The sequence below is a fragment of the Castanea sativa genome, chromosome 12, assembly GCF_040712315.1.
Source record: "Castanea sativa cultivar Marrone di Chiusa Pesio chromosome 12, ASM4071231v1".
NCBI lineage: Eukaryota > Viridiplantae > Streptophyta > Magnoliopsida > Fagales > Fagaceae > Castanea > Castanea sativa.
The window spans coordinates 3,501,851-3,519,989 of NC_134024.1; the positions used below are offsets into that span (position 1 = coordinate 3,501,851).

General features: G+C 32.8%; 3 protein-coding genes across 3 annotated transcripts; all 3 read right to left on the reverse strand.

Annotated features, from left to right (window-relative positions):
* Window positions 1-280: 280 nt before the first annotated feature.
* On the reverse strand, window positions 281-5,677 carry LOC142619333 (12-oxophytodienoate reductase 2-like). The gene is made up of 5 exons (XM_075792397.1): window positions 5,426-5,677; window positions 2,950-3,090; window positions 2,690-2,820; window positions 1,209-1,385; window positions 281-1,028 (listed from the first exon to the last, which is right to left on the reverse strand). Exons 1-5 carry the CDS (start codon window positions 5,494-5,496, stop codon window positions 436-438), a joined length of 1,113 nt encoding a protein of 370 aa, XP_075648512.1. The 5' UTR covers window positions 5,497-5,677; the 3' UTR covers window positions 281-435.
* Window positions 5,678-7,441: 1,764 nt separating this feature from the next.
* LOC142619330 (putative disease resistance protein At5g66900) lies at window positions 7,442-13,253 on the reverse strand. Its single transcript, XM_075792395.1, has 5 exons — window positions 12,632-13,253; window positions 9,842-10,242; window positions 9,064-9,425; window positions 8,565-8,776; window positions 7,442-8,469 (listed from the first exon to the last, which is right to left on the reverse strand). Exons 1-5 carry the CDS (start codon window positions 13,251-13,253, stop codon window positions 7,625-7,627), a joined length of 2,442 nt encoding a protein of 813 aa, XP_075648510.1. The 3' UTR covers window positions 7,442-7,624.
* A 1,013-nt stretch (window positions 13,254-14,266) lies between these two features.
* On the reverse strand, window positions 14,267-15,388 carry LOC142619513 (uncharacterized). The gene has a single exon (XM_075792635.1). It carries the CDS (start codon window positions 15,386-15,388, stop codon window positions 14,267-14,269), a length of 1,122 nt encoding a protein of 373 aa, XP_075648750.1.
* Between the last annotated feature and the right edge of the window lie 2,751 nt (window positions 15,389-18,139).

Consider the following 18,139-nt stretch of genomic DNA (forward strand, 5'->3'; position numbering starts at 1 on the left):
GACAGCTAGCTTAAAATTTTGTCACTTTATTATGAATGGAAGTGAGAAAATAAGCCTACGTGCCCTAAATATGAATAATATCACAATTAATTGAGTAGCCATTTATAATGCTTCAATGCAGACCTTATGTTTGCCAAAAAGTAAAGGAGATTGTAGCTAAAGCTGAAGGCAAAATCCTATACGCATAGTTGTCTAAGTAAAGAATCATTGCTTGTAATAGTCAAATTATGCTTCAAAATCATGATTAATCTGGCTCTGAAGTAGATCAGCACCAACAATATTATCACTAGAAGAGAATAACCACTTCAAAATTATTTAGATCTATCCAATCTTTTTGTTGCACTTGTTCAGTACAATGAGGAGACTAAAAAGAAGAAAGAAATTACGTAGGGCAATGATTTTGGACAATTTATTTTCACTCTTCTCCTTGAAAACCTAAGCATTGTCTTCAAGGAAAGGATAATCAGTGTATCCAAGGACAGGGTCAGAGATGTAGAATGTGTCTCTATTGTACTTGTTGAGAGGAGCATTGAGCTTAAATCTCTTAGGCAAATCTGGATTGGCTAAAAACAGACGACCATAAACAACAAGATCTGCACGGTTTTCAGCAATAGCTTTGTTCCCATCTTCCCTGTCATAACCCCCAGCAACAAAAAAGTTACCCTTAAAAGCCTTTCTCATTGGCACTAGACTATGGGGACAGTCAAATTTTTCTCCAACTGTCTTCATTCTTGGCTCAACCATGTGGCAGTAAAGAATACCATATTTGTTTAAGGATTCAGCCATGTAAAGGCCCAAAGCTTTTGGATCTGAGTCTCCAGATTCCATATAGTCTGCAAAAGGAGAAAGCCTTATTCCAACCCTGTCTGCCCCTATCTCATTAGTAACAGCTTCAACTATTTCCAAAGCAAACCGGCAACGATTTTCGAGGGATCCACCATATTGATCCGTTCTATCATTCACTTGATCCTTCATAAATTGGTCAATTAGGTAACCATGAGCCCCATGGATCTCTACTCCATCAAAGCCTGTATATAAGACAAATAATAACATTTTAATGAAAGGCCATGTAATAACAAAGGTAAACCATGAGCCCCAATGTTCTTTCAGTTTTCTTTCATCAAATACAAAGTACATTCCTTCACTCCCTTGTACATTTGACCAACCAAATATCTTTTATCTTATATAAACACATGAAAAGAACTTACCAGCTTCAATAGCATTCCTTGCAGCAAGTCTAAAATCATTGACAATTTGAGGAATTTCCTCTATACTTAGCCGCCTTGGAGGAGTGAATTCTGCAACGTCAATTCCATTAGCTCGAATTTGAGGGGTCAAAGGCCTGTCAGTGGAAGAAATTGGAGCTTGACCATTTGGTTGAAAACCTGTAGACAACAATATGAAAGAAAAATAAATATTCAAATAAATTACATGAGTTTAAAAAGAAATCATCCATCACCACTTAAAGAATTAGAAAATGAGAGTTATGATCCATTAAATTACTTAGAAAAAGATGTTTCTTCACAAGGATTTAAATGTTATTTAAAAAATATATATCTAAAGAAGTTATTGATAAGACCTTCATTGATTTGAAAACCACAAAAAAAGGAGAGACAAAGTTAATACTTCTTTTGGATCATGAAGGCATAAAAGCTCCATTATGTGTTTCACATTATTGTATAAATATTCCACTCCAAAAAAGGAAATTTCAAGATCTTATTCCATTAAAAAAAGAAAAAGAAAAAGAAAGCTCATGATCTTAGGGCGGTCTAACATGCCAAAAAGTGGTGGTTGAATGTCTGTGACTACCATAGATATAGGACTTAATAATGATTTTGACAACTGATTTAGAGCAAGTGGTGTCAGCATATCTAAAACAAAACTACAAAGATTTTGAAAGACCAACCAACTGAAAGAACCATGCTTTTGAAAAAGTGGCATGCAACCACCCACTATGGACTTTTTCTATTGAAATGGCAACATCATTAGCTTTTTGTCCAACCAACCACAGTGATTCGATTTTGTTAAAGCAGAGGGTGTCACCTTCTTCATATATATTAGATGCTAAAAAAATAATGATGTTAACATATCAGACTTATAATAGAAGATGCCATATCCATTGATGCAATGAACATCATAAAAGGCCCCTTGAAATAAAAAATCCATTTTTAGTAGAGAAGATACTGCAAAAAATAACACCACTACATTGATAAATCAATAATTTTTCAAATTATGTTGTTGCATAAATTTCCCATACTCCCTCAATCCAATAATGATCATCACTTTTGCTAATTTTACTTTCTCTAAAATGAGAGTCAAGCCAATTAATGATCTTCCTCAGAAAGTATGTTTCTTTTTCAAATGTGACACTTATTATGTAGGAATAGCATTCTATAACACCAATGCATAGTTATTTCAGCAGTCAATGAAAACTTCCATCCAATTTGATTCTCTACCAAATAGGTTCACATGCAATACTTCCTTCGGGATCAACAAAAATCAATAGTTAAGTAGCACAATGTGGTATAGAAAACACAAATCTATTCAATTCATGAATCATTTGCCATAAAGTCTTTGTAATTTAGCATATTACAAAACATTCAACTCTCTCCATCCATTAAAAAAGTTCAATTGTCAACAAGCAATATTAGAAGAGAAGATATAAAGGTGGTCTCAGTCAAAGACAAACCTTGATTTGAAACCCTTCCCACATGCCAAATTTGACAAAAGAAAACTCCACCTTTGGCATGAACAGCATCTACGATGGGTTTCCAGGCTTCAACTTGCTCTTTTGTCCATATACCAGGTGTGTCTGGATACCTTTACAATAGCAAAGAAACCTAAGAAGTCATAAAAATTTTCAAGGCAAGAAAGGGAACCCTCAAAATGAAGGGAACCCTCAAAATGGAGATTGTATTTCAGTGGGAAACATGGTAAGAAATTGATTACCCTTGAGCAGTGTTAGAAACTCCAGTGGCTTCAGCTATCAGTAGACCACCTTTGGAGGTTCTCTGAGAATAATATAAGATAGCATGTGGCTGAGGAACATTGCCATAAGATCTCTGTCTAGTCAATGGTGCCAAAACAACTCTGAAAATACAAATTAAATGATAAATTGAGTAAATCAAGTAAGAAATCTTTCTAATTGAAGAAAGTAGTACCTTATAAGAATCAAATATATAATTCCCGTAGCAAAGTCAGGAAGAATAATATGATTAAGCCCCTTTCTATATGTTATAATAGATACTAAAAAATAAAATAAAAAAGGCAAGTAACAAATGAAACCAAATCAAACAATTCATTTTTGAATGATTATGGCAGAGATAAGGACAGCCTCACAACTTCACCTGTGGATTGCTAAAATATAAACCTTTAAATAAGGTCTTAGAAGCTGAAGAAAAACGCAAAATCAGAAAAATTCTGCATATAATATAGTGCTTTTCCTTGTGAGTAAACAAATAAATACCTAAATGAGAAAGAGTGACAAAGACAAAGACGAAGAAAGTTTGACTTGATCTACAATTTCCTTTTTTTCCTTTGGAGTTTGTTCATTGTTAAAGTACAACCATATTGTCAATTATTAAACATAGATTTCGCAAAATGCAGTACTGTAGTGGGGTAGGAGAACCTCAAAGATCCTATAGGTCCATCAACCATGACAATTTCTATATCATTCATGGCTAATTTGCCATGCACTTGAAATTTGAAATTACTTGGTTTCAAGTTCAGGGCCTGCGTTGTTTTTCATTCGCGTACCACTCTTTTCAACCTATGTTTATATCATAAGCTGCAGCAAAGAGAACTAAGTTTTTTTTTTTTTGAAAAAAAAAAAGAGTGGCACTAAATTTAGGACTGTTTTCAAACATAAAACTTAACAATTCTAATGAGAGCATTTTGGAAAGAAGGCAAGTATATATTTGTGTAGTATGGACTTCAAAAGTGACTGCTTATGACATTTCAACTCTGTATTAGAACCCCTTTCCCTCTCCCTTGTGTGTGTGTGTGTGTGTTTGTTTCTCAAAAAAAAAAAAAACTCTTATAGTATCCAAACCTAGCCTAGGCTTAGTACACAACAAGTTAAATTGGTCAATTCGCTTCCACTCCAGGTCCAACCCCTGTACCAGCAGACAAAACTGAATGCAGCAATTGACCTCAGATATTTCTTATTTCAACAGAATCAGTCACTGCTTTTCTAAGGTATAAAATCATATTTTGGCAGATCCAAAAGGAAGTTTGGACTTCCCAGTTGTTGAGTTTAAACACCCTTGAGTACAATCCCATGAGTACTATAAATTTTCTGGTGAGGGGCCAGTGGCTTGTGCACTACATGCATGGCCACGTTTTACTTTAAGAAAATAACAGAAAAGACAAGTAAGAAACAAAATGAAGCATGTAAATGGAGGGGGGATATTATGGATGAATGATGAAAAAGTAAAAACTTGGAACAATTAATTTGATGAATTTTTATGCACAGAATAGGGTGAATTAGTTCTGTTAATCACATGTAGGTTCAAGATCATCAAATGATAACATACAGCATTTGAAGAATGACTTTGGTACTATGGCAGGATATAGATGAGGGTGCCAAACTGGATTGCAATTCATCATACAGAATGTGGTCATAGGATCAACATAACACTGATAAATAGGCAGATTTCATCCCCCCCCCCCCCCCCCCTCAGCCCCAAAAGAGTCAGACCAAAATTGTTGAGAAATGGTTCTATAACTATAGATTGATATCTTATATATTCAAAGCAACTGTAAATAAAATTAAGCATTCTCAATCTCTCATGATGAAGCTACAAATACATTACTTAGAGGTTCAGAAATCACAAAGAATCCTGACATCCAAGGTGATCAGATACCTTAATCTGCAAATCTAAAACCAATTTACACAACAGAGATTATTTACAAAATTCAGATAAACCAAATGACAGCTTGATTGTCCTTTTGAGATCAAGTAAAAAAATAATCACTAACAACTCATGATATGAGTAGCTCAGCAAGACAGCTAATGCAGTTCCAACAAAATTCATCAATCTTAACATTAGCAAAATTCGCAAAGTCTCACACTTTTAGCAGATAAATGTTGAGATGTGAACTGACAAGAAAATGCTCAAAAGGGCAAGAGTGTTACATAATGAAAACGACATATATAAACAATCAACTACGATTTCTTGAAAGTTGAAGCCTTTGTAAGCAAAACAATTCATTATCCCAACTGGGATATGTCACAGACTCTCAAAAACCTTTTTTTAGGCAAAACCAAAGTCAAAACAAAAAAAATCCCAAAACATGATTTCATATAAAAAAAAAAAAAAAAAGACAATAAAAAATCAAAACCCATCACACACATTAACAATTCAGATCATATTAAACAACAAAAACAAAAAAAGAAAGTACTTTGCAAGGTGTATTGGCATACCTATGGGAAAGGTTGAACTTGCCCAGTTTGTAAGGAGTAAGAAGAGGAATGGTGGGAGCTTCTGCAGCCATTTTCAACGATTCTATTCTATTCTATTCTTTCTTGTTGAAATCTAGTTACTTTACTTCTGTTCCTGATTTCAGACAAAAGTGGGGATGAAATGCTTGTTACACAAATGGGTATTTATAGAAATGAAAAAAGCGTTAAAGATTTGTGTCCAAAAAATCAAGTCTCCACTAAGCTAGCAGGATGGTTCCGATTGGACAATGATGTTGGCCTTAAAAATGGTATTCAGAACTTTTTTCACAGTGCCTTACGTCTGCTGTGACGTTTGGAAATACGTGGCTATGGATGGGTCTACACCATACATTGAGGGCCTCGAAAAAAATTTGGCCACCAATGTGGACCATTGCCCAATTTCATAATTTTTTAAAATAAATTTTTTGAGAATATAGATTTTGTTTAGATTTTAGTATATTATTTTTATATGAGATTACTACTAATTTTATTTATTATTTAAAGAAAAAATATTTTTATAATATATTGCTCATAATTTATGACCTCAAAAATTATGAAAATATTATTAAATTTGTCATATCATTAATTGTTCTACTTAAAAAAAAGCAATTTTTGGGACATATGTCTTATGAGATTTTTAGAATTTGGCCAAAGAAATTTAATTTTTGCCCTTGTAATATAATTTTTTTCCCCTTTAAATAATAAGAAAACAACAGTAATAACGACAAAAACAACATAATTAGTTCAAATAACAACAAAACATCTAGCCTATACAACAACAAAAATTAGCTCAATCAACCAAAACATCACTTTAAAAATCATTATTTATCAAATCTGATCGATGAATCTTAGATCTATTAAATATTTTTATAAAAAAATCCCTAAATCTATAAAATACCAATCGAATAAAGAGAGAATATTTCCAAGACATTTTTAAATGACTAATACACACAGACACCATTAATTAATATCATAATGATAACTTATAAATTTATAATTAGTGATTGTTGGTGGATGGGTTGGAATCATTATTTTTTAACTTACTACCTTTAAGCTTAATACTTTAGTTTATTTTATCTATTTTATTGGCGGTCCTCTATTTTTTTGAGTCAAGTTTGTGTTCTATGTCTCTTTGTTTTGAGCACTTTGGCAATGTTAGGCTTACTAAATGTAGTTCTCACTCCTATCAACAACAAAAAAAAAAATGTAGTTCTCACTTGTTAATTAATTTATTATTATTTTAGTTTTGGCATTTTTTTTCATTGGATTCCCTGCATTGGATCGGGTAATTGTGGTTTTAGAAGACCACACTTGCCTTTTCAATTTGAAAATTTCTATGGAATACTCAAATTTCTATGTGAAATCTATATTTGATTTCACATGCTTGAGAGTGTCATCTTATGGTACATAAATATATTTTCTTTTTCTTAACTAGTTCACCCATTTGCAAGTGATGAACCAATTGACAAATTGAGAACCAAGCATTTTATTTTTACTCAACTGATTTTTATTTTTATTTTTATTGAGGAAGTCCATTAACACTCTCTTCCATTTGTATCACGAAAGGCAACTCATTATAACTTATGAGAACGACAAAAAAAAAAAAAAACCCTCATTATTATGTATATACAGTGGACTCCAATGATGTGGATAGATCATCTGTTTTTGAATGATATGAACTTAGACGAATGGCTGTCCAAATTCAGATTAGGCAGAAAATAGTATAGAAAAGAGCTTCTTGTTCTTTACCAAGAAAAAACCAACGGGCGGTCAAAGAATAAAAAATTTAAGACCAGCACAAAGTAACGGCGTTTGTCTCATTATTAAAGTTTGCATGGAATTTGAATTTTGGTTCTTATAAACTTTTAGTTTTTGTATGGTCCTTAAATTATTAAAAACAATTTTACTTTCTGTTGATTTTCTATCATGTTTGTCTGATTTCAAACAAACTTTAGATATGAAACCAATATTTTGTTCCCAAAAAATAAAATCATAAAATTAAGGAAACACAAAAATCTACATAATTCTAGGATTTAAATCAATCATATTTTCTACTGATACATATTTTTTCATGCGTTCAATCTGACCGAAATGTAAAGAAAAAGAAACAAAGAGTAGAAGATAATGATAATAAGTTGACAAAGCCTACAAAAGTTTCCAAAAAGAAACAGTTCTCAGAAATCATGGTTTGAGAAGCCAAGTCAAGTTGATATCTTTTTCAGCAACCTTGACCTCTAGATTGGTAAGAACTTCCTTGATGGGCTCCCAAAACTTAGCCCTCTCTTCATCACATATCACAAGCTTCAATTGCTCAAGATTTGTAGTTGATGGTGGCAACTCATTACGCAAGCTCAAGCACCCTTTCATGTGGATCTCCTCTAATTTACATAACTCACCAATCTCTTTTGGCAAGTGTCTAATGCTTAGGCAATCAGATATGTCGAGAAGTCTTAAGTTTTTAAGGCCTGTGATAGATTCTGGCAACTCAGATAAATCAGTACAGGACCTAAGCCTGAGCACTTCTAAATTCACTAGCTTTCCAACCTCATTGGGAAGTGTAGACAGTTGATGACAATTGGTGATAATGAGTGTTTTCAAGAGGATAACATCACACAACACCGCAGGCAATTCCACAAGATCATTACAATAGTCAATGTTTATCTCCATTAGATTTGGCAATGCATCTGAAACTTTGATAGCACAATTCCCAAAAGCCTGACCAATATTACACATGAACAAGGATATTTTCTTCAAACTCTTCAACAATACAGGGGCCTTGAAAAGGGAAGGGATTGAAACCTTCTCCAATCTGATTGTCTTTAAATCGGGTAGAGAATTGAGTTGTTGAAAATTTCTTAATTCAGTAGGAAAGAAACCATAATTAGTGATGATCAAAACCTTGAGATTATCCATTGTATCCACAAACTCAGGTAAGCTGTAACTGTAATTCTTTGTTTGGAAGTTCAGAACTAGAACCTCAACTTTGGGTGCTTGAATGTTGCATCGAGGTGATGAGAACGATTCATCTGCAAAAAGTATTATATACGATGTGAGAGGGCACTCAACATGTATGTGTGCTTGCGTGTTTATGCATGTGTGATAGAGGGAAACATGAACAAACCAGTTGAGATTGATAACAAGCGGGCATCGATGGGTTGCTGATCCTGTTCTGTGCACCAACTTGGTAGAGTGTTTCCACTTATGTCCATAATCAATCTTTGCCTTTGTCTTTCTGGCCCCTGGCAGCTTTCAAATATAGCTAGCTCTCTAAGAAGATCATGTTGTGTGACATAGTCTTCATTGTAATATTTGTTGATCTTACCTGCATCTTTCCTGGTGATTGGGCAAAAATTATAAGTTGGAAAAGGTTCAAATTATTTCTTTAAATGGTTCATAAAAAATTAAAAATTTCTTTTCAAATGTAAAAAGTATATCTCTAATAATCTATGATAAAATGTTATTGTCATAAGAAGTTAAGCTATAACTTATAGGACATTACAATAATTTGTGCCTAAGGCTGTGTACAGAGTTATTACTAATTATATCTAGCAACTAGCAATGGTTACATGAAGAAAGAGGCTACAAGAATATCAGACCATAGAAATAAAGAGTCAGTATACCTTTTCCTCACAAGATTAGCCAGATTCCGGGTGGAGATTTTATGTAACTTGTAAATGGCATCGTTGCCAACTTCATCTAGTTTATGTAATTCTACCCACATATCAATAAGGGCAGCCACAGGGATCCATTGGCCTTGAGGAAATGAACCTAGATCCATGAAACATTCTTTGAAGATGACATCATGATCTGAAATTTCTAGGCTTTTTCGAAGACAATCAAGCAAATCAGAATTAGAATTGAAAATATAATGACTATTAGACCAATTCTCAGCTATACTGCACCAGGCCTCAACGGGGTTCTCATTGAGTAATCTACCAATCACTTCGAGCGCCAGTGGGAACCCGCCACAGCCTCTCACTATCTGCAATTTAAGGAACCAAATAAAATCAGTCATAGTTTAGAGGCTACAGGGGCAATATTGGCCAATGCTATTGTAACTCAAACCACATGAATTGTTTGGAAATATGAAACAAGGCTAGTAGGACCTTCTTATTTTTCTCCTTTTGCACTCAAGTTTTGGGAACAATTGGTTCAAAACAAAACAAGCAAGCTCAAATGTATGTATAAGTATGAAAGCATGATTTTGGCAAAGACATGTTTTATTTTTTATTTTTGGTTGGGAATAGGGTACATACGGTATCATGTACTCATCAAAGACCAAAACCAGATAGTATATTTCTTCATTCATATGCATATACATACCTTAACCAATGGTGAAAAGTATAAATAAAATTAAGCACTTTTCATCCGAATATTTATGAAAGATTGACAAAGCACCTTGTTGATGGCTTCAACTGGAATGTTAGGACTCTCATGTTGCAGAGATGCTGAGTGATGAAGCAGCATCGTTGCATAGTCATCATTTAACGGATTTAAGTAATATGTATAGCTAAATCCTGGAAGTGCAGTTCTTGAGGTCACCAGAATGTTGTAATTTGGAATGTCAAACATAAATTTCTTAAGACGGAATTCTGATCCAGACCAAACATCATCCAAGATCAATAATATAGGATTTGATCCAATTTTGGTCAGTCCTTCCCGTAGCTGGTTGATTGCATCTTCATCACTTTGGAACTCGGGCACCTGATGACTTATATATTGATATAGTCTTTGCGCAATGGCCTTCAGGTCGAAATTTTTAGAAACGGGGACAAAATAAATATTGTCCTTAAATTTTCCTACCCAAAAACAATTCAGTTAGAAAGTTGCCATTGAGGCGCATTTCATTTCTTATAACATTGTAAACTGAAAACATGGATAATAATGGCGGGCAGATGGAGTGAATTATTACACAATTTTAATCGCAGCAAAGATTACGAGGTGTGTGTATGTTACATTTTCTTTGTTACTACGCTTCTAAGGCAATAAATGCAGAGGATGAAATGTTCCAAGAACAGTGCTTCATGACTGTCAAGAGGCTTAACACTTAACACAAAATAATGATCATAATTAGCAAAGGCGTATCATATCTCACCTAATGAGACATTAATTTGTTTCAAACTGTAGTTTAATTTCACCTTTATTTTTATTTTTAATTTTTATGAATCGTAGTTTAATTTCACTTGCAGAAATTCAAATCTTCATGTGTGAATGCATTGCAATCCCATTTATTCCAATTACTCGTATATAAAAGCTGAAGTGTAATATTTATTGTTGCTACATTCCTATTAAGTCACCTTATCCGCTACATCATTGACCACACCATTAGTCTTTTTCATACATATTTTTACCTCTAATTTTTTTTTACAATATTAAATATAAAATAATATTTGCTTTACAAATTCATTTTAGGCGGTTTAAACTTTACATATTCATATACTTTAATTTTGATGTTATAACTAAGTAATAAATAAGTAGAAAATCAAAACAAAAATGTTGTCTATATATATTCCTCTCTCAACTTTAAAAAAAAAAAATTGTTGAAATTTTTTATTTTCTTGCATCTTTACCTTAGATTGATGAATATTATTAACTAATTCATGTGTTCCTTGATACAAGTATTTTTTTTATCATTTTCTTTACAACACTAAATACTTTTAATGAATGGTGCTTGTTGTTGATCTTATTTGAGGAAAATCATATTATAATATGTCCAATTTTGTGTTGTTTTCAGGTTTTAATTTATTTGAAAAAAAACAAAATAGTTTGGACGAGCTAATTAAGAACAATTAGTGTATTTGAAAACAATAATCTTTGTGTAGTTTATTTTCTCTGTTTGTAAATATTTTATTTAAAAAATTAGTAATGGATTGTTATGCTTTTTTATATGATGTTCTTAGATGCTTGAGCAATTGCTTTAAGCATTTATGAATATTTTATAATGTTCTTCATTTATCTTATCTTATTAGTGTATTCTTTGAGATTTTTAAGAAAACAAATTCAATTTTGTGCTTCAAATTATTTATTTATCTATTCATTTTTCACATGTTATTAGATTAGATGTAACATTAGATTATGACAAAATTAACACAATACTTCTTCTTTTTCAAAAAAACCTTATCTACTTTTTTCCCCTTTGGAATTGTACCCTTGGTTTTTTTAAAAGGAAAGAGTTACAATCATTTTTCCCTTTCTTTTTTTCTTAGTTTTTTATTTTTGAATTATAGTTTTGTTAAGTTTTATTAATTTTTTACGTTTCTTGGTGTTTTTGATTGTATGGTAGAAAAAATTGGGTTTGAAAAAGTTTGTTTAAACTAAAAGAATATTTTCCAAATTATAAATACTTTTTAATGATATACAAAATATTAAAAAAAATTTATTAAAAAATTAATACTTCACTAAATTATCTTTGAATTCTTGAGGGAAAATGTATTGCTTTGATTTTGATACAACAGAAATTATGTGTGTGTGTGTGTATATATATTACTTCCTATAATAAAGGAAAATATGATTATGAATTACATTACAATTTATTAAATTAGTAAAAATTGAAAATAAAAAAATAATGAGACCATCTTAAAAATGTTATCACGTGCAACGCGTTGGACCCGCAACTAATGCTTATAAATTTCAAGCAATAGTTCAATTTCAGATTCAACAATAAACTTTGTTAAGAATTCAACTAATAAATTAGTTGATTCGAAGAAGGCTTGAGTTTGCTAGTTGTGATATAAACGATTGTACCTTAAGATTATTGAGTATTTTACTGCTAGTCGTAATGCATGAGTGTGTCATATGCTCATTAAACCACCAGCAGACCAAGACAAATTGAGTCTCAGATTCACTAGTGGAGTCAATTATTTTGGTTAATACAATACAATGGCTAATAGAATCAGTTAGGATATTTTTTCTGTTAATAAGTTTCGTAGTCCTGTTCTTGATGTATAAAAACATAACACAGCATTGTACTTCTTTCTCATCTGATTTAAAAAAAATAAAAAAAATGTGTAGCACTCTTGTTTATATAGTATTTTAACAAACTTCTATACGTATTTTGTTTTAGGTAGTACCTAACAGTTTACTAAGATCCACATACTAGCACAATAAATAACTTTAAGAATACGCAAACACATTCCAATTATGCATTAAAATATTACATACACAAAAAAGAAGAGAGAAATCAAATACCTTTAATTTTCTGGTCATGACCAAGCATTTTCACCAGTGTGGTCTTTCCGCATCCTCCAGGGGCAGTCAGTAGAATCTGCTGCCTCTTCTCATTCAGCAGCTGCGTCTTCAACACCATCAAAGGCAGATCCATCCCGACAGTAAATTCCGGGGGTGGAGGAACCACACACGTTGCCCCACTTTTAATCGCTAGCGACTCCATTCGCTTGCAAAGAAAATTCTGCTTCTCCAAAATCTGCAATATATCCCTTCTGTTCAGAGCTGGGATATGAAGCTGAAAGAATGTCACAATGGACTCATTCAACTCTGCAAGTTCTATCCCGAAAGAGGCTTGTGAAGGGTAGTCCAACTCTTGGTTGTCCAACTTGCCAATGAGCTCCGTGGCCTTCCTCATATATTCGATCAAGCTATTTGTTTCCTCTTCTCGGTGATCAAGTATTTCGTTTAATCGTGTTATCTCTTTAACCACTGGATCTATAAGATCTAGATTGAATTTGAGTTTTTTAAGATTTGGCTCGAACTTAAGGGCATTGCTTCCAATACTCTTAACTGTGTCATGCAACACATTAAATACCTCTCCAAACACTCCCCCCAGAGCAGCCCCTCCTACCAATGATGCCATAGCTGTCAAAGGCATGATGTTGAAACCAGTTCTGCAATAGGTGCATCAACTGCCACACTAGTGCAGCTCAAGCTGCAACATAGTGCAGCAGATAGTGCACCAGGGCAGCACCAGCATGTATCAGAACAAGCAAGACACTCTGATGGTACCAAAGCAAGTACCAGAGCAACAAATATGAAGATTGAAGAGTTGAATGATTGCTTAGTATTTTTTTTTTCTTTTTGAGAAACACAAACACACACACACAAAAAAAGATTGTTTAGTAGCTGAATCTAGTAGTTCACAGTCGAAGAAAATCAAGAAATGCACAGATACATCTAAACGACAGAATAGAGATGTAGCATAGTTAGAACTGGTCTGTAAACTACTTGTGGTTTTTGTATATAACTAAAGGTAGGTTAGTGGCTCACGTGTGTTTGTTAGCGTGTGTTCACACGTGCAGAAGTTTGCTAAGTTAGTTACAGGCTCTGTTTTGGGTCTTTGAGTATATATATGTACAGATTACTTCAATCAAATGATAGATTCTTCATTTTAATCACAAATTCAGTTTCTCATAATAGCTTTGCTTTGCAAACTAACTCAAACCTCCAATATGACAAAAGAAAAGAAACCAAAGATTCTGTATGAAAGATCTTTGGAAACTAGTTAAGAAACAAACACACTACATATCAACTTATCAAGGAATAGGCCAAATACTTAAAAATAAAAAAACTATTGGTTACCAATTTAGATCTCTATCTCTTCTGTTTCTCCTGATCAGATACCTTGCGCTGATAAGGAAACGGAGCAGAGGATCAAAGTAAAGCCATTAGAGATGAAAGAAGAATGTATGCTTCTTCCCTGTAAAACAATCATAGGGTTATAGATAAAAGACTAAACCAAGTAACAGATTTATACTTTTATCTGCAATTGTGCATGTAATTTCATGCCACGAACCTGGAAGTTTCCCAGTTTGAACACATTGACTTCTTTGTGTTTTTGAGTATAGACTTAGAAGGCATAAAGTATAAACTTTAACATGGTGAAGCATCATAGGTTTCAGCACCCTTTTCCCATAATTCTTTTAACTCATCAATTAATGGCCTTAAAAATACATCGATATCATTGCCAGGACCCTTTTGGCCCGGAATAAGTAGAGACATGAATAGGTAAGGCTCTTTCATACACATCCAAGGGGGAATGTTGTAAGGGAATACGACAACAGGCCAACAACTATAGCTAACACTCATGTTTTCAAAAGGATTAAAGCCATCGGTAGCTAACCCAAGCCTTACATTGCGAGGATCTAAGGAAAAGGACTCGTGTGTTCGATCAAATGATTTCCAAGCCTCAGCGTCTGCGGGATGCCTTAGTACACCATCATTAGAACGATTCTCATGGTGCCATCTCATGTCTGGCGCTGTTTTTGATGACATAAATAATCTTTGTAGCCTCGGCTTAAGAGGAAAATATCGCAATACCTTCCATGGGACTTTTTTAGCATCCCTTTTACCACCTCTGCTATTTAACTTCCATCTTGAGATTTGACAAATTGAGCACTTATCTGCTTCCGAATGCTCCTTGTAATATAGCATACAATCATTTTTGCATGCATCGATCTTTTCATAGTTTAGACCAAGATCACTAACAATCTTCTTTGCCCCATAGTGGGATATGGGCAATTTTTTACACATTGGAAATGCATCATTCAATAGCTCCAGCAAAATTGTGAATGAGTTGTTGCTCCATGAATTCTTGCACTTTATGTGCATTAATTTGACAATAAAGGACAAATTGGAATACTTTTTACATCCCAAATAAAGTGGTTGGTCTGCCTCTTTAACCAATCTATAAAACTCCTTTGCTTCTTCATTTGGATCTTGCGATTCACTCCCACTTGTTTCCTCAACATCTCTCATATGAGAATAAGCATCCCGTATCATATTATGGATATCATCAATACTTTGTTCATCATCACTACTATTATCCTCATCCTCATCACTACCTTCCTCATCCTCATCACTATTTCCCTCTCCATGGAGATGCCATCTAGTATAATCACGCCTCATCCCTTTCCATAAGAGGTCTCTTGTAACCTCAACTCGTGTTCTTCTATATCTATTGTTACAATCATTACAAGGACATTTTATCTTCATATCTTCATCTTTGACACGTTGAAATGCATAATCAACAAATTATATTACTCCATTTATATATTCCTCACATGACCTACTAGAAAGACTGATCCAAGATTTATCAACCGGCATTTTATCTACACCCTTCAAAAATGACATAAATATTAACAATTATTCCTGGCTAAATTGTGATAGATAAACTTATTATAAAAGTTAGAAACAAAAGCACTAAATTAACAACACTACATCTAAATATATTGTAAACCAACTAACATGAAAAACTTAATTAAATTTTAAAGGTCCACTAATTTAATTGAATAATTATATATAAATAACATGCACTAATAACAGTACCCGATCAAAAGAGAGACTGCTAAAAGAAACAAATAATTTCTTCATTATTAACTCACACAAAAAATCCACATATTCAAAACATATATATATATATACCCACACACACACTTTACTTTTTGCCACCTGCCATCACTTTTGAGATAAGGACAAAAACTAGACACATGACAATATATATTATCTAAATCAAATCACCTAAAGCTTCTATAGATACCATTTTTTTTCCCTTATCACCTGCCACCATTATGATCTTTTAAGGTGATAAGTCCAATTACAGTAGGCACATGGCCTTACGGGAAAAACAAGAATTATTTCTTTTTTTTTTTTTTTTTCTTTTTCATGGTGGCATGTCAGAACTCAAAGCCCAAGTGCAAAAGAGTTTTTCTTTTTCATCAAGTCCCCTACTTCAGCATTATTACTGCATATTTTTCTATGTTCAGTACTTTAGGGCCTGTTTGGTACCCATTTCAAACTCACATTTTTACATTTTAAACAACATCACGCATATTTTTACACACTTTTTCATCCACATTTTTTTAAAAAAACTACAAACAACATTTTTCAAACTATTCTACCAAACACCCCCTTAATCTTTTTCTATACTTTGTGCTTTAAGCATAGAGAGAAGCTGCAAAATTTTCTTAACAAATTGCTAAAGTTTAGCGCAAAAAAAAAAAAAAGAAGGCTAAATTTACTTTTAATGGTGCACATATATTATTATATATCCACAACACAAATACTATTATTAAAACTTCAACAAATACTTATTGAAAAGTGGTCAATAGTACTATATATTCATCAAGTCTCCCTGCAGTTTCACAGACAAAGAATGGTTCAAACGGTACACTAACTAATATTATATTATTATATATCCACCAAATCAATACACAAGCACCAATCATTCATTCAAATATTTTTTTTAATAAAAAAAATTTCAGCCATTCATTTGTTAGCTTTTTGACTCAACACCCAACCATCACTGTATATTTACTCAGTGGATTCATTTAATTCGTGCAGTGCAGTATAACTTAAAACTGTACAAAAAACTAAAGTGCAAACAAAGAGAGTGAGAGAGAGTAAGTGATATATACCAGTGGCTCAACAACGTAATTGGATTTCAGCAAGTATGGAGAACGATGATGTAGAGATAAGCAAAGATACTAACGACACAAGGGAGTAATTGTAAGACAACGTTGTGTTTTTTATTTTTCTAGTTTTTGGTTTTTGTACTGAGAATTAGGGATTTGTTGAGGAAGAAAGGTTTGGGCTTTTTTTTTTTTTTTTTGGTAATTAGGGATATGTTTACCTAAAAGGAATTTCCTATATTTTTGGGCTTTTTAACTTTACCTTTTTTTTTTTTTTTTTTTTTTGTTGAGAAGATGGGTTTGTTCCCATTGTTGTACCAACTTTATTTTATTTTTTGAATTTTTTTTTCGACAAATTTATAAGGGTCAATTATAAAATTTTAAAGTATAATTTTTTTTTTGGTGATGATTTGAATTTTAAATTTTTTGCTGCCAAATTCAAAATTTTGAGAGGGGTGGGTGTAGGAGGGAGGGGGTCGCGGTAAAGAAAAATAAATTTGCTGCCAAATTATAAAGTATACCTTCTTTCTTTCAAAGCAAATTAACTATTTATGACAGTTAGCATGTTTGTCATAAATACAATCTCAATTAAAAAAAAAAAATTGCGTCATAAATACAATCTCAATTAAAAAAAAAATTGCGATGAATAAATGTGCGTCACAAATGTGAAAAGTAAGGGGGGAATTTTCCCTCCAAAATAATTTAGCATTTTCAATGGCTTCATGTCTGTCACTAATACATTTTTTTTTTATATTTACGATGGAATCATGTTTGTCACAAATAATAACACCATAAAAAATATATTTTTTGTATTTTCGATGCACAAAGGCCGTCACAAGTGTTAATAGTGCTGACGGTGTTTATTCTGTCGTCGTAAATAATACTCTCTTTTATATTTATGATGGAAGATTGTTTGTCACAAATACTAACACCATAAAAAATATATATTTTGTATTTTCGATGTACCAAAGCCATCACAAGTGTTAATAGTTCCGACGGTTTTTTGTTTAGTCATCATAAATAATACCTTACTAGCGACAAACATTTTTATACCGTCGTAAAAAGTAAGGCGGGAACATTTCCCTCCAAAAAAAATCACATTTTCGACAAAAATAATAGGCATCTACGACAGACTCATTTTGCCATCACAAATGTGTTGATATTTGACGAGTCATTGTCGATGGAAGAGACTTGCCGTCGAAAAAGCTAGTTTTTACAATGGCTTTTTGTAATCGTCGAAAAAGTTTTGTCGCAAATAGCTATCTTTTTTGTAGTGTTGGTATGGAAGAATCCACATTACTCTTTGCATTCAGATTCTTAGGAATGTAGCTATTTT